The sequence below is a fragment of the Cryptotermes secundus genome, unplaced genomic scaffold (genome assembly GCF_002891405.2).
Source record: "Cryptotermes secundus unplaced genomic scaffold, Csec_1.0 scaffold1907, whole genome shotgun sequence".
Classification (NCBI taxonomy): Eukaryota; Metazoa; Arthropoda; class Insecta; order Blattodea; family Kalotermitidae; genus Cryptotermes; species Cryptotermes secundus.
In genome coordinates, this window is record NW_019733348.1 from 218,678 (window position 1) to 236,358 (window position 17,681).

The 17,681-nt window shown below is 41.9% G+C and overlaps 1 protein-coding gene across 1 annotated transcript in view; it reads right to left on the reverse strand.

Annotated features, from left to right (window-relative positions):
* The window catches only part of LOC111868128, a 69,252-nt gene that overhangs the window by 30,908 nt on the left and 20,663 nt on the right, over nt 1–17,681 (reverse strand). The window contains exons 3-6 of the mRNA XM_023858535.2: nt 14,408–14,543; nt 11,468–11,676; nt 6,559–6,825; nt 1,447–2,303 (exon numbers count right to left, since the gene is read on the reverse strand). Of these exons, the coding sequence (XP_023714303.1) occupies nt 1,447–2,303; nt 6,559–6,825; nt 11,468–11,676; nt 14,408–14,543 (1,469 nt within the window). The remainder of the gene's footprint in view (nt 1–1,446; nt 2,304–6,558; nt 6,826–11,467; nt 11,677–14,407; nt 14,544–17,681) is intronic.

The following is a 17,681-nucleotide window of genomic DNA, read 5'->3' on the forward strand; positions in this document are numbered from 1 at the left end:
CGGTATTTAGGATGGAAAGTAAGAAATTATCCGCACTTTCGACATAACACATCTTTAGATTTGTCACACTGCCTTCTGCGCATGCAGGCTTAGAGCTGGTACTACTGTGGTCACGTGATCGAAGTTTGACCTTGATCGCGTCATTTTTCTTGATGCTGTGACAGTGTAAACATGGCCGCTCCACTAGCAGTGTGCACCAAGGAGGAACAAAGAGCAGTGATCCGATTTTTCTGGTCGGAAGGTGTGTCAGGGGCTGAAACTCATCGGAGGCTTTACAATAGGGGACAGTGCTCTACCGCGTAGAAGTGTGTATGAGTGGCTCGGGAAGTTTAAAAGTGGCCGGACAAGCGTGACGCCCGTCAACCTCCACCACTGACGAGAAGATTCAGCAAGCTCGAGAGATGGTACTGGCGAACCGGCAAGTTACATCGATGAAGTAGCCTGTTCCCTGCAGATTAGTCATGGTTCTGCCTAGCAAATCATTCACGACGAGCTCGGCTTCCATAAAGTCTGTACGAGATGGGTGCCAAGAGAGCTCACCGCAGAGCACAAGCGTGTTGAGATATGCCAATGCTTACTCAACTGCTACGATATTGAAGGCAAAGAATTTTTGACCAGAATATTCACAGGAGACGAAACGTGGGTCCATCACTATGAGCCAGAATCCAAAAGCCAGAGTATGGCATGGAAACACATGGGATCGCCAACGAAAAAGAAATTCGAGACTCAATCTTCCACGGGAAAGGTGATGCTAACTGTTTTTTGGACCCAAAAGGGCCTACACTGGAAGACTACGTGGAAAAAGAGTGTACGATCAACAGTTCAAGATACAGTGATTTGTTGGCCAACAATCTGAAGCCAGCAATTCGTACCACACCCCGAGGTCTATTGTTGAAGAAAGTGTTGTTGTTGCATGGCAATGCACACCCACACATAGCCGCCCAGACCGTTAAAACCGTTAATCATTTGGGTTTCGAGGTGCTGGAACACCCAGATCTCGCCCCTTCCGACTATCATCTCTTTGGACCGCTCAAAGATGCTTTACGGGGTCGTTGATTTTCTACGGACAAAGAAGCGGTGCATAAATGGTTGCGCGACCAACAGAAACCCCTCTGCTTGGAGGGAATACGCAAGCTTTTGGACCGCTGGACCAAGTGCATCGGAAAGAAGGAGCTATTTAGAAAAATGACATACTTGTTCAACCCCCACTTTTGTGTATATAAATTGGGAAAACAAGAGTGCGAATAATTTTTTTACTTTCCTACGTATATGTAACATCTTACACTCGAGTCATTAAAACTCATATTCCGAAGTCAATATAAAAACCACCGCCATTTATAAAGCACGTAATTCTATGTATTGTGTAAGGAGCGCACTAGAATGCGGTATTCTCTGGACTGAAATATTCCTGGCTTGGTTCATAACAAGCGTTTCGCAATCCTTCATCTTCTAACTTGCATTTCATAATCTTCCGATTTAGTTTCTCTGCGTGATAATACCATTTTTCTTCCCACCCAGAAGAAATTTGGTTGCCAAAAATAATTTTCTATTTGTAAGAGAGATTTTCCATTGCTTTCAGGCAAGAAAAGATACATGATAAAAGTTCCAACTGCTGTTGTAACACCAAAAAGACCAAACACACCGTGTACCTCCAGTAAGTCACAAAGCCATGGAAAGATCTTAGTGGTAACAAAAAATCCCAGATATGTACCGGCGAGGATGTATCCTCCAACAGAACCTCGGATTTTAGCTGGTAGGAGTTCTCCCATTGCAATTCCTGGCATAGAGAAGTAACCACATGTATTTGAGGCTACATAAACCAGTATACTTGCAATAATAACCGGTTTACACGCAGGAAATTCGTAGTCTGTAATATTGATCCTGTTCTTCAGGTATAAGAAGGTACCAGCAGAAAAGGCTGACAGCGTCTGCAGCAATCCTGCTAGTATTAAAAGTGGTCGGCGTCCCATACACATGAGCAGGAAGCACATGACAATCGCGAAGAACACTCTGGCTGCACCGGTGAGAACTGCGGCCAGGAACCTATCAAGTCCCAAGCCTTCGCTTTTCCCCGCTTGTGTGATTATATCGACAGCGTAGAATATTACGAGATATGTCCCAGAAATGACCTGAATCAAGTAGAAGAGACTGACGATGATGACTGGCTTGAGGTTGTGAGGTTTAGAGAGGTCCTGACAGCAGCTGCTGATGGATTTGGTTGTAAGTTCTCCGCCATTCTTCATCAGACCTTCCACTTTCTCTGGTCGGTATCTTGATACCAGCTGCTGCAGCTCACGTTTTGCCTATCAACACAGCCAGTTAAATATTACTGAGTTGAGAAGAGCTGTTACAATTATATTAGATTTATTTTTTCTCATGAAAGATCGCTGTTAGAACTCGATTACAATGTGATGGTACATGTGTAGATGATAATTTTCGTCTATTGGCGGAACGGACGGGTCCATATTCTCTTATACCAGATACAAGGTGTAAGTAAAGCGAACTGTCTCTGTGCTTAAATCATTAGGCATTACGCCATGAAGGAGTACAGGGTAGTGGACGTATAGATCCATATTTTCTGGACCTCTGCATTATCTGAAGGTGAGTGGTCAGCTTCACGCCCCTGCCGCTTTAACGGCGAGGAAAGAGCCCCCGGTACCCATTGGATAGGAGATTTGGTGGACCCCACAGCCGGTCTGGACAACGTGGAGAAGAGAAAATTCTTGACCTTACCGGGACTCGAACTCCGACCCTTCGATCGTTCAGCCCGCAGCTGATCGCTATACGGACTACAGTATTCAGACTTTCGATACAAAGGGTAGGCAGTTAAATTCGCTGCTTGCAGCTGGTTTCTGCAATGGAGTGACTCGTAACTGGCTTGTTCACTGGGCTGTTCTGTTTCCCCTTCACTTCCCCTCTTTCGCGCAGGTTTATGCCATCACATTGTAATCGAATTCTAATATTGCTTTACAAATGAAATAGTATAGTGAAATGTCAGCTTCCCAGGTACCTCCAGGACATGAAACGTTGACATATTCACTTTTCCAACTAACTGATTCAGTTATATTACCGTATTTACGCATGTATAGGCCGCGTGCGTGTATAGGCCGCAGCACAATTTTCAGACAGAAATTATAGAAAAAATAATTTTCTTGGAATATTATTTCAGGAGTATTACACCCTGTATTACTAATTATGAATATAATTTTTTTTAAATGAAGTGTGATTTCGAATATTTCGAATATAAGCCGCACCCCAGTTTTCCTCTTGAATTTTTGGCAAAAAATGTGCGGCCTATACATGCGTAAATACGGTATTATAGGTTGATTTGATATTTAGCAAATGGTTTATTAGCTAACATTTTCACTAAACGAGACCAGAATTTCTGGAGTCAGTTTACTTTGTTTGCTTACCATTAAAACTTTCCAGCTGCCTGATGCACTGTATTGCATATTGTGACATGACGCCTGAAAGCCGGAACAGTGAGGTCAGAGAATACGGCCATTGCTAGGTAACGTTTGGCTAAACACTTTCCTAGTGTTACGCTGTCAACAAATACAGGTCCGTTGCTGGGCAGCGGATTTGTTTACCACGGCATTGCAGGCGTAGCCAGCACAACGCAGTAATAGGGGAAGCGGGTCGAATACTTCCACCGTAGGCCTGGGAGCCGTAGGAGGCGACGAAAAGGAAGTCTCGAATTTGAGACAGTAAAATAAGGTCGCGAGGCCCACTGGAATCGGACCCGAGAATAACGGCCCTGGGGAAGGCCAACAGCAATTGTAAACTACAGACCCGGCCACTCGTCAGAGAGAACGCCCCAATCAACAAACCCACAACTGTCTTACAGTAATAAACGTCTGGTCGTAAGCCCCAAATGGGTGTTTCATTCCAAGACAGACAGGTTAACTGACCGTCGGTCGTAACATAAGACTCAAGACTGAAACGATCTATGTGTGAGTCAGTCCCAGTTGAAAAGCCTCGAGTCGAGAACACGAAGCCGTCATGGAAAGAGTTGCGATGATTCAGCTGTGAAGTCTTAACAGACATTGAAGACTTTATGTGCTATAGAAAGTAAAGTGAAGCTATCCCTGTAACAGGCCGTGAAGGCCCATAGGGTTGTGAGACGTTTAGGGTCCCACATTATCTAGACAATCGGCTCAAAGATGGCGGTAAGGTTGTCAGCCTTACGCGCCAGCCGCTCTTCATGTGCTATAGTCACAGTAATCTTGAGAGTGTTAATAATTGTCTGTAGTTAAGACTTATGTGTCCAATAAATCGATTCACCAATTCAAACCCCTTCTACAAGTCACTAATACACGTGACAGTATTTTATGGGATAGAATTTTCTACCTGCCAGTTGTCGTACATATCAACAAAAATTCGCAGTATAGCCATGTTTGTAACTGTTAAAACATTACAAATTTTTGTACTATATTTTCAGGTACGTTATTGTCGTCCGAACTATCGAATTTATAGTTATGATAGTTGATCAAGTATTGATCTCAAACTGAACTGAAATATGGACTTTTTACGGTCGCCTTATCGTTAACAAACGTAAAGTTTTCTGACTTTCACCAAACAACATTCAGAAAGACATGTTAAGTGCTGTTAGTGTTAAGGTTACCATTTTTTTACAGTAGGACATTTTTTCAGGAAATAAAAAACATTCGACTTAAGTTGTATGTAATATGGACTTGACATTGAACTTACATGTTATGTACGAAAAATTATTATATTTAAAGATTCAGTAATTTACGGTCGTGAATACCTATGCTTGGACACTTAGTTGGTTCTCAACCATAGAGAAACGTCCACGCAGAGAATTCTTAAGTTGATATAAATCACTCTTCCTTACGATTTTAATACTAAAGAATCTAATTCTAACTACTATTATTTAACTATTTTGACGGCACGAATGTTAATAGGTTCATTTATGTACGTGTACTTCATTCGAAGAATGTTTCTGTTCACAACAGCCGTTTTATCCAGGAGATCTGTTCGATTACTACGGAGGGCTATCCTATAGTGGATTATTTGTCAACAAATGCAGAATGTGAAATGCTTTACATTTTGACTATCCATTGTCAGAGTGAGAATATGTGTATATTGGAGTTTGGTGTTAACTGTGTCAATCTAATTCTATTCTTCTTCTTTACCCCACACACGGCCCTGACCTTTTAGGCCCGTACTTTCGGAATTTAGTTTTTATTTGGAGTTTCGGCGAGAGACCGCGAGAGAAACATGCACCAGTCTTATATCGCGTGATGTTGCATCCTCTTTGTGGTATTTACGGATGTAAAAGGAGAGGTTGCTCCGGCACACAAATAAATATTTTTATTATTTCAGTTGCAAAATTTTTCGTCCCAAATAGGCCATCGTTTGATGGTACGTAGATTTATTTATAGAATCCGTCATCAGTTGTGTACTTCTCACATATCGCATGGCGCGTGTAAAATAATAGAAAAGCTTGTTCGTGTGACAGAAACACCTCTCCGCTATTCTGACATAAAGTTAACATATCATACATGCTTTCAGCGTGTTATCACTGAGGAAAGGTTGAGGCGTGACACATGCTTTGAAATTTGTGGTAATTTCAGATAGGACACGTGTTAGTTTTTGTAGCTGTAGTTGGTTGAGGCACTGTGCTACAAAGGGGGCACGCGATAGCATAGTTGGTTGAGGCACTATGCTACAAGCCGGAAGGTTACGGGCTCGAGGCCCGATGAGGTGGATTTTTCCATTTACCTAATCCTTTCAGCCACACTATGGCCCTGGGATCTACTCAGCCTCTAACAGAAATGAGTACCAGGAATATTCTTGGGGGTAAAGGGCGGCCGGGCACGTAAGACTGACAACCTTACCGCAATCTGTGAGCCGATTATCTAGATAAAGTGGGACCCTCAACGTCTCACAACCCTATGGGCCTCCACAGCCTATTACAAGGATAACTTTACTTTTACCTTTTTACTGTGGTATAAGTCGGAAGGTCACGGGTTCGAATCCCGATGATGTCATTGGATTTTTAAATTTAACTAATCGTTCCAACCGCACTATAACCTTGGGGTCGAGTCAGCGTCTAACAGAAATGAATACCATGAATGTTCCTCGTGGTAAAGGGCGGCCGGCGCATAAGGCTGACAACCTTACCGCTATCTCTGAGCCGACTGTCTAGAAAATGTGGGATCCTCAACATCTCACAATCCTATGGAGCCTCCACGGCCTGTTACAGGGGTAGCTTCAGTTACCCCTTATTTCTCAGAGCACTTTCTAAGTAATTTTCCTGGGGAGTAAAGCGCGGCCGGCGCGTAAGGCTGACAACCTCACCGCCATCTTTGAGCCGACTGTCTAGATAATGTGGGACCCTCAACGTCTCACAACCCTATGAGCCAGGAATAAATAAGTTATATATGTCCTATGAGCCTTCATGACCTGTTACAGGGATAGCTTTACTTTTTTACTTTACTTTCTTTCTAAATCATGCCACTATGGCTGCTTTCCGTACTTCAGTGATTCACCGTCTGGGGGCAATAGCCCACATGTCCACTGGCATCTTCTCACCTGTATTCCCCCTCCACGAAGCCACCTCAAGGCTTTCTCTGCTTCCTCGATCTTGTTGTGTCTGACGAGCCACACAGGACTTTCTGGAAGCAGGACGAATGCCACGAAAGACAACAGTGGCAATACTGCGCTGATTCCGGACACTACATTCCACTCCATGAAGGCTCCCAAAATGTAGACCAGCAGGATCCCTATAGAATGGCTCAGGAAGTTTGTGCCTGTCAGAATGCCCCTGATTCGGGGCTCAGATATCTCACCCACCAGCACCTGGAACACGCGCAAGTCAACATTCAGTACCTACCCGGAGGTAAAGCGGCCGAGGCTTGAAGCTGACTATACGCTGTAATACCAGTCCTCATACACATTAATGGCGTAGTGCTTAATTAGTTAAGCGCGAGGACAGATTTAACATTTCTTTAACAATTCATTAAAATACGACCCCGATCAAAGCGAAAATATGAAATTGTATGTCTTGATGCATCTTTGAAAAGATGGAGTACAACAGCTTTATCAGCTACTGATTATTTTGTGAACTGTTATTACAGTTAACAACTGTTAACTGTCAACAATAACAACTGTTTTAGCCTTCTTGGATATCTACAGTAAATGCAATTAAGTTATAGTACTATTATTTAACCGTCATAGGTTAGTACAAACAGAACCACAGATATGGACACAGCCGCTATCTAATAGTAAGAAAACTGGTTACCATGTACAGAACACAATACAAAATACACAGTAAATTTGTCACGGTCGCTCACGGTGGAAGGAGGGGTAGAAGGAAAAGAGAACATACACCACTTTCATGCGGAAAACCGCCATGTAATATGGGACATAATAATTAAAATAGAAGACAGACTCCTAGAAACCCACCCGACTCTACGACACATCATCATAGATTATCAAATTTTAATTTAATTTTAACTTTTAACTTCTAAATGAGTTATAACATTTTACATTTTAACACTAATATTCAAAAGTAATGAAACACAAGAATCGTAAAGAAATTTGTGTATATGACCACAAATATGGACCCACATTAGAAATACAATTCAATACGAGTTGTACATTTTATGAACATTGCCTGATGATGATCCAGCTGGATCGAAACATGTAGTAATGTGCATAGTAAACGAAAACTAATACGGTAATATTGGTTTATTTATTACGAATTTGTTATGTTGACGGTTATGTAGTAATACACAACAGGATACAAACAATAGAGAAGGCAATCAAGTTATTCTTGAGGTGTATGAGCCTCTGTGTACCATACTGTCGCTTTATGTTGGTGATATTCCAAGTACCAGTCGCGGTTTACCGAGCGGCGAAAAGAATATCTGTATCATAAAAATATTAACCTTGCTACAATCTCGTCGTAAATTCGTGTACCCCGTCCCTTAATTTAATAATGTTTCATGTCTGTTCCGATCTTGTAATATCGTGTTTTGTAAAGGAATTGTTTTACTCATTCTGGGTTTGATATGAGAAATAATTAATACGAATTAAATTGATTTAAAGATAGTCTCTGTGTGGTCAGAGTTCCTGGCTACAGATCCTGAGCTCCGAGTTAGATTCCCGGCGCTACCAGATTTCCTGAGAAGTAGTGGGTGTGGAACGGGGTCCCCTCAGCCTCGTGATGATAACTGAGGAGCTACTATTTCAAGGAAAAAGCGGCTCCGTTCTAGATAACCGAAGTTAACGGTCGTGGGGATTCGTTGCGCTGACTACGCGACACCCTCTATCCGCAAAAGTTGGCACTAATTTCGCCGACAAGCGGCGGTCGCTCGGTCGGTATAGTTCGCTTGCAGACTAAAATCACGGGAGTAAATGTAATTTAAAGCATCTGGTGTACCTATAGAGTTTATTATAGAGGTGCCTACATATGTACGCATATATATTAACTATGTTTATTCGTAGTTAAATTCCTGCGGAATACTGAACATTGAATAAACATAGAGGAGTGTACCTTTGTTACCGCGTCTCGCTGACGGAATTCCGGACTTTCTTAATTATAGAATCCAGCTGGTTCAGGTACGTTTGTTTGTGATGTTTGGGATCTCAGAAGAGGCAGACCCATGGAAAAGCATATATATAGAATATGGCACTCACATAGGACATCATTACTCCCACCGGCAGATGGTGTTTGCTTTCAGTTTCTTCGACGCGTCGTTTGATAACACGTGCGGAAGCTTTCTGTACGCATAAAAGCATTTGGGCGACATCTGTCTAAACTATTTCAACATAAAGGCGATGGCAAAGGAAGGAGAGAGGCCAATAAAATAGATTGGGAAGGTATATTGGCCAATAAAATAGATTGGGAAGGTATATTGGAGAGACGAGAGAAGGAGATAGAAATAAATTGGAGACGAGGGATAAATGTAGGAAAGCAATTACTTTTCCCAAGGGATTGAACCTGCGCATGCGCTAAATTCATGCTCAGATGACGGGATTATATAGCTACTTTATGTCCATTTGTATAACAAATGATGAATCTTTCCGTTGAATCTTCAATGGGAAATATATTCATTTTTTTATTACTAGTGGGGTGGGTCTAAGTCCGTTGTACTGTGGCCACTTCTGGCCTATTGTACCAGCCCCAGATGATAGGTGAGGTTGATTGTGGAGCAATTGGTGGAATGAAGATCGGCAGGGGAAAGCGAAGTACTCGGAGAAAACCTTCCCCAGCACCATTTTGTCCACCACAAATCCCACTTGACCAGACCCGGGATCGAACACCGGGCCGCCGCGGTGGGAAACCAGCGACTAACCGCTTGATCTATGGCGCGGCCAAATACTGCATTCATACTAACATAACAGTTGCTACGAAATAATTGAAAACGTAGTTAATAATCAGCTGCTCATAAAGTTAGTGACACAAATGCAATCGATGAAATGATTAAACCAAAACATGCAGGGTATAATTCATTTCAGAACCTTATTCCCAGTCTAACAGCAGAGCAGTTAAGCATTGAAGCAATGCCATTTCGGTTTTTAATGTTCCTCTTTTCGTACTTAGATGACACTTCGTCTTTCGTTTCAATCTAAGAAGCAATTTATTGAAGATAAGCATTTCTTCTCACTTATTCATCAATATGGGGAATTATAAATAAGGAAATTTAATTAAATTCAGCCCCTTCTCTTGAATGGAGTTTTTGATGTCATTATACTTTGAATACTATGATATTATACATCACTGATTACTGTTACACGACGTTACGAGTATTTTGTGTCTGAAACGTAACACAGATTACAGTTTTAGGAAGAATTTTGTTATTCCTGTGTTTATTAAGGGAAATCCATCTGATTCACGAAGATATATCATTAGGTTGTTGAACCTCGAACATGAAATTTGGTCGGAGTTAACTAGTGGTTATTAGAATCTGCATACTTGCGAGACCAGTCCGAACAAGTTATCAAGGGAACAGACTCGGTTCTGTTTGTAAGAGATTGGTTGAAAGTCACTCTTAAAATTTCAAAATCTGTGCGTCAGTTTCATTTTAACGTAATATATTTTACCGAAAATTTGACATGTAAAATTTTTTATGTTATCATGAGAATATCCATGACTTATTTCTAGGGCGGGGGGAGGGAGAAAGGAGGAACCAGGAATTAGTAACCTTAAACCATTAAGAAGAATTTTACGGATCGTTCTACAATCGTGGGACTATATTTGATAGAAGAATGTTTTACTCAAACAGTCATTTTAATGTATTAAGATTTTTTCCTTTGAATTTTGACATTTTTCATCCTGGATGGTGGGGGGTGGGATGCACACTCTGCCGCCGGCCATGTCCGTCGGGTTTTAGGTCTATGCGGAAGAAAATCTCTGCGAAGAACACAGTTGTTTAGGTTGATGAATACTCAGGAAGAGCATTGCAGCTTTAGAAAATGATGCAAAAAGCCTGTTCCATCTCACACAAAAACAATCACAATTATATGCGAGAGAAAGACACACGCATCTGTTAGTACCATCCTCGTCTTGAAAGTAAGGAAATCCTTTATTTGATAATAAAAAAACAGGAAGTCTAAATAAAATTCCGAAAGAGTTTTGTCATCCAAATCCTATACCGGATAGAAATGGCAGTAAAATCATTGAGCCAAATACAGAGGGATTGAAAGTCGATTAAATATATGACTAAATTATTTTAAATAACAGAATTGTTCCAATTAACACAGCTCTGAGGGAAATTACTGATTGAAACGTCTTGTTACCTACATTACAATTAAATTCACTTCCTTAACCTGTAAAAAAGTAAAAAAAGTAAAGCTATTCCTGTAACAGGCCATGAAGGCCCATAGGGTTGTGAGACGTTGAGGGTCCCACATTTTCTAGACAATCGGCTCAAAGATGGCAGTAAGGTTGTCAGTCTTACGAGCCATCCGCGCTTTACTCCCCAGGAAAATTATTTAATGAATTCCTGGTACTCATTTCTGTTAGAGGCTGAGTCGACCCCAGGGCCATAGCGTGGCCGGAAGGATTAGGTCAATTGAAAAAAATCCAATGACCTCCTCGTTATTTGAACCCGCCACCTTCCGACTTGTAACATAGTGCCTTAACCACTACGCTAGCCAGTCAAATTCCAGATGAGATTTAAGGCCCGAGGATGTGATATTGGATTACAGTTATCACACACCTCAGGAAGCGGTGACAGATGAATATGTGACAATGGTAGAATGGTGATAAGCAAAGAAAACCAAAGGAACTCGGAGAAACCCTCCTCCAGGGCCAGTTTATCCACAATGAATCACACCATCTTAAGTTATTTAACAATTCTGATAACGTGTGATCACCTTCCTCCTCATTTATAAGGCATTTGGTACATACGCGTGTATATATTCGGGCATATGTAAGGTTATTGTGGCTTCAGACATTGCACAAATGAGAACACAGCAAGGGAGAAATGCATACCTGTGTAGGCGCAATGGTGAGTCCAGATGCGAAACCTGCCATTGCTCTTGCTGTGAGTATGACGGCGTGATGGCTCGCGAAGGCAAGGATGATCCAGCTGGCAGTAAAGGGGACAGTGCACAGTATGAGGGTAGCGCGTCGGCCCCATCGGTCCATCAGCAAGCCGCTCAGTAGCGCTCCGAAGGGACTTGCAATCGACTGCACACTGGCTGCAATCATACACGTCCGTTCTCTTATGGACATGAATCTTGTAAACGCTGTCTCCTCTCAGGTAGAGCTCACCTCTTGAAAAGTAATTTCATGGTTCCCGCCGTCGCCGATTGGGAACTATAAAACAGGGTGCACGCGCACACACACAGACGCAGATTCTCGCATGTTTCTTCTAAAATATCTAAAGTAAAAAAAAAGCAAATATAAAATTCTGTTATCTTTATCGTTAATTGAGAATATTCACTGTCCACTGTCGCAAAGATAGTAGAATTCCGAGTGCCGAAGATGACGTCGTAAATCTGATGATTGACTACTTTTGCGGGATTCGTCCTACGTATGAATGCAATTATAATTTTTCCAGGCAGAAGTATATGCCATTATGGCATGTATTATGGAGAATCTAGATAGGAACTACAGAAATAGGAACATCTACATTCTATCTGACAGCCAAACTGCACTTAAAGCGCCTGACAAACACCAGATCAACTCAAAATTGGTCTGGGATTGCCACATAACAGGGTACAAACTGATATGGGTGCCGGGGCATGAGGATATTGCTGGAAACGAAATAGCAGACCGATTGGCCAAGATTGGAGCTGAACATCCGTTCATAGGACCTGAGGCAGCCTGTGGCATCTCTATAGAAGTCACCAGAAAGGCAATCAGGGGCTGGACAAATATGAATCACAAGAAATACTGGGGATCCTTGACTGGACTCAGGCAAGCAAAGGGACTCATACGAGGACCTGCTACTAAAAGAGCGAAGGAACTGTTGAAGTGAAACAGAAACCAGCTACGATAGGTGCTGGGACTACTTACAGGAGATTGTCACCTTAAAGACCCCTCTTCAAACTAGGACTAAGTAACAGTCCAACTTGTGAGAGGTATCAAGAAGAAAACGAAACAGCCACACATATCCTGTGCGAATGTGAGGCCTTACCCTATTTAATATTACGTCACTTGGGTCAATATTTTATGGAACCAAGTGACTATTTCGACGTCCCCACGCACAAATCCTGCGCTTCATTCGAAGTGCAGGATTGTTGAGGGGACAATCAGAAGGGGAGATACAATAGATCACTGTGGTTGCGGTGCAAGGGCCAAGAAGGCCCAACCCCTGTACATTCATTCATTCATTCAATTATAAATTTTAAAATTATTTCCTGAACTAAGAGGCAAATCGGTTAATATGAAATGAGCGAGCAATACGGGTTACCATATTATTTCCCCTGTTAGTGGCGCAGAGTTGTCGGTCGGTTAAATTGCTGCTGGCCCTCGACAGCACAGTAATTCTTAGTTTCGTGCCCCATCGGGATCTATGAACAGTATTTTATTGTAAGGTTTTCACGGCGATGACTATGAAGGATGCCGTATTCTGGGATGTGGAGCCGTGTAGATGTGTGAACCGATGTTATACAAACTTATAATTTTTATTTTTATTGACCCTGAAATTTTATGTTGCAAATTTTACGTTTTGTGTACTAAGAATGTAAGCCATTTAAGCTACAAGGGTGCAACCCATAGTGGCTATGACTAATTAGGCTAAGTAAATTGACTTTGAAGGATTAAAAATCGTGAAGAACGCTTTGGGAAAATAATTGCATTCCACTTCTCTACTATCTTTAATTCAGTTCACGTAAATCTTCATAATCGTAGCAGCATGGTCTTGATATAGTCCTCCAACTGATGTCATTACTCACGGTTGTCATGTTGGTAGGTTTTCATTTTAGACGAAAGTGGTCTTGTGACGTCAGGCGCATATCATTTTTTACAAGGTACGAGTACATAAAGATTGGTCACTTCGGTTTAAAATGATTCAACATGAAGCGTAGTCAAACAAACTGATACACATCCAAGGTCAGCATGCTATTTATTTTCATATCGTAATACAGAGGCAACATGAAATCCGTATTTCGTAGCGTAGACGTAAGGAATTAACAGTATAACAGTTAATATATCTTTACTTATGCCATAAGAATCTACCACAAGATAGAAGAGGAGAAAAAAGAAGAAAGAAAGAAAGAAAGAAAGAAATAAGGAAAGCAAGAACAAATTAGGAAATTATACAATACGCGTAGGGTAACATTTCTGATGCTTTCGCTTTCCTCTATTTATTTACATCGAAAACCACAAGACTTACAGAAGAAATGTATTGGGTATAATACTGCGACGTGTATACTCATTGCTAGGAGACGACTCGGTGAACGTATTCCCTCGAGAGCCAACCAGCGCGACAATAGGACATCTATTGCTAGGCAACAACGCGGTAAACACGCCTCATCAACAGTAGATGCTGTGTTTTCTGTGTTATCCGTGCTAAGAGGTTATTAAAGGACGCAGTGAGAAGGCGCGACCAAGTAGTAGGAGTACAGAGCAGTAGTCGAGTCGGAGGTGAAGAGTCGAGCTTGGAGACGCCAGCCTGTCGGGATATAAGCTTGAGAGCAGAGAAATTGAATGGAATCGAGTCTTCGGAATTGGTATTCGCAGAATAAGGGAAAGAAAGGGAATTAGGCGGTGCAAAGAAGACTTCATGTGTGATTTGAAGTTACAGTGAGACTATGATTAGTCGGTATAGCAACTGGCTACGGGCTGGACGACCGAGGGGTCATATATTACGTAGAATAAATTTAGTTTCAGACTGTTATTTGCTCTGCGTAATGTAAGGCTCGCTAACCTGTACGTAAAGAGACAATTTTATGATTGAAGGGTGTGAGGGGGTGCAGGTCTCACCTATCCATGATCCCAGCTCGTCGTCTGTGGGCAGCGTGCTGTTGCCAGCCTTCAGCTGAGGCAGCAGTATGGCCGAGTATCCGACGTGGATCCCGCAGCAGGTCGTAAGCAGGAACACTGCACCAGCCACGAGGGACTGTAACATAGCTTAGTAAAGTTAATGAATCTGCAGTTCGTTGAGGCACTATGCTAACAAGCCGGAAGTTCGCGCTTTCGGTTCCCGATGAGGACATTGGATGTTTCATTTAACCTGATCCTTCCAGCCGCTCTATTGCCCCGGGGTCGACTCAGCTTCTGACAGAAATGAGTACCAGGAATCTTCCTGGAGGTAAAGGGTGGTCGGCCTGCATATAAGACTGACAACCTCACCGCCATCTGTGAGCCGATTGTCTACAAAATGTGGGAGCTTCGACATCTCACAAACCTATGGGCCTCCACGGCCTGTTACAGGGTTAGCTTTACTTTTACTTTTTTTATCTATGTTGTTTAGTGATATGAATGATGCATTATTACAACAGGTCTCCACCTGAATGTTGAAGACTTATTCTTTTCTGGGATGTGACGCCTTACAGTCTGATAGAAAATGACGAACGTTTCTGTGGAATGTGTTCTTTCTACCTTCATAACAGAAATGTCGAAACGTCGTTAAACTTCTGCCAGACTAAACGGCGTTACATCCTAGAAGACAATAATCTTTATAATCACAGCCGTGAGGGCTTCAAATTTCACTTGAATGCTAATGAGATGCTTTATGACTGTGCTAACCTGTTCTATAAGGCACACTAGATCACTGTGGTCGCGGTGCAAGGGCCAATCTGCTCTATAATTATTATAGTTAGAGCAGCTGATGTAGTCTCCACCTGAAAATGTTCAAATGGAACAGTTCTGCAACTGATTAGCCGAAGGAGAACCCGTGGAATGGAGGCTAAGCTTTGTTATTCTTCGAATGTTGTCACGTGTCATTTGAAGAGGAAAAGGGTGCATGGACTAGATTCACTTCTCACACCGTAGCCAATGAAATGAAACTTAGGGAAGAAATTAGTGTGTTACCCAACTTCATGGGTCATAGCCCTCCTTGAGAAGGAGCTACTAGTCTTCAGCCCCAAAGTTCATTACCGTGTTCACAAGCACTCGCATTTGGTCTCTATTCGGGGCCAGATGAATCTGCCCCACACACTTCAAGGTCTTCTTCATTTCGTCCTCGCAGCTACGCGAATTTCTCCCAACTAATCTCTTCCCTTCAGTGTTTTTGTAAGAGCAATTGTGGCGAACCATCAGACAAGAATTGCAAACTTCAATACACGAATTCTTCTCTGAGCACCAGATGGTCATTCGCCCATTTAAGAAATTATCTGCTGGTGTGACAAATAAGGTAAAATTTAAAGTTGTCAGTGTGTTTAAATAATTAAACTCTGCGCCGTGAAAGTCTATGAGGGAGTCGGTGTATAGATCCATGTTTTCTTGAGTTCAGTACTAGCTGGAGGTGAGTTGTCAGCTTCATTCCCCGGCCGTTTTATTCCTGGGGAAAGAGCTCCCCGTACCCATTGGATAGGAGGTTGGGTGGAATCCAGAGCCGGTCTGGACGACATGGAGAACAGAAAATTCTAGACCCTACCGGGATTCGAAATCCGACCCCTATCCCGGCTCTATTTAGAATATTGTAGTTAATAATACTAATAATAATAATAATAATAATAATAATAATAATAATAATAATTCGTTTTTCTCAGTCCCTCCGGATAGCTGGAAGGAAAGTACATTGATTAAGTCATAAAAACCTCATAAAATATGATGATGATGATGATGATGATAGATGCATTGCAAAGAAGTTTCCTTGCACAGCATCAGTTGATCAAGGGATCCCGCGTCCATAATCTTAAGTTTCATTACCGTGACCACAAAAGTCATATTTGAATCCTGGGTTTAATTTCGTGTCAAATGGAGAGTGCACTGGAAAGTCTCGGTGTATTGGCCAACTCCTTCTTCATCTCTCGAACGGAAGTTTGAGTCTCTTGATGTTAAGTATCTCGTAGTACCGTCATTAAAATGCAGGGATAATACCTAGTAATATACACTGCGTAACCATATTAGCATTACCCATTCGGCACTGCCTAGCCGCACCCATAGACACAGCATCATAAAGTAACCAGTCAATTAAGAATACACGAAATTTCCGTTCTCAAATAGCCTACATGTATATAGCTCGCGTGAAGAAACTGGTCCTACCCTTCTGCATTTTGCTACGGAAATATTTACAAGGTTACTTCTGAGGAAATTTTTGAATGTACGTTCTACCAAAAAAAAATAATACTGCTTCTAGTTAGTTGTGGACCTCCGCTGTAAATTTCCATAGCTTGTTTACAGACAGTTTAATGACGTCAATAGACTGGGTGGTGTTAAGAAAGTGGAATGTGCAGAATAAATCAAACGCCCAATGAACGTGAATTTCCGCTTCAATTTGACATTAACTAAACACGATTAAAAGGAGAAATGTATTTCAAGGGCACACAAATACCTGTGTATGTGTGTTTCCATCCGTAGCTCCTCAATTATCCTCACGAGGCTGAGTGCACCCACTTCCAGACACACTACTTCTCAGAAAATCTGGTAGCTCCAGGAATCGAACCCGGGCTTATGGATCTGTAACCAGGAACTCTGACCACTAGACCTCAGAGACGGTCTTGTAATACATGACCACATTGAATTTAAATCAAGACTTAAATCTTTTCAACAAGGTTTAACCAAATCTAAATCTACTGGTACAAATTGTCACCTCCCTTGAATTTATCACCCTTTTCGATTGTGCACAATGTTCAATTGACTTTATTTTGATTCTAATATGTGTTTCGACATTATTCTCCGTGTGTTATTTCTGCGTAAATGTAATAATGATTGTTTAATATCTGGTTATATACATTCGTTTTGTGATTGCCTGACAAGCTGACAGTCTCGTGTGCTTTCTCCCCATGTTCTCCCGTCACGTGTTATTGTGTTCTCAGTCGTCGCAAAAGGGTCATTCTGGGGCCATTGCTTTTAGTGTTTATGTAATGATTTATGCGATTTAATTAATCATTCTGTCTTCTTTTTGATGACGACCTTGAAGTCTGCCGAGCTGTTACATCACCCAGTGATTGTTCACGTGCACAGTGAGACTTTCTTTTAAATTCGATTAGTAGGGGGTGGACTTCAACTGGGTCCACTCGGCACGGCGGCCACTGATTGGCCTATTGTAGCCTGCCCCGGGTGATTATGATGATGGAGAAATTGGTGGAAT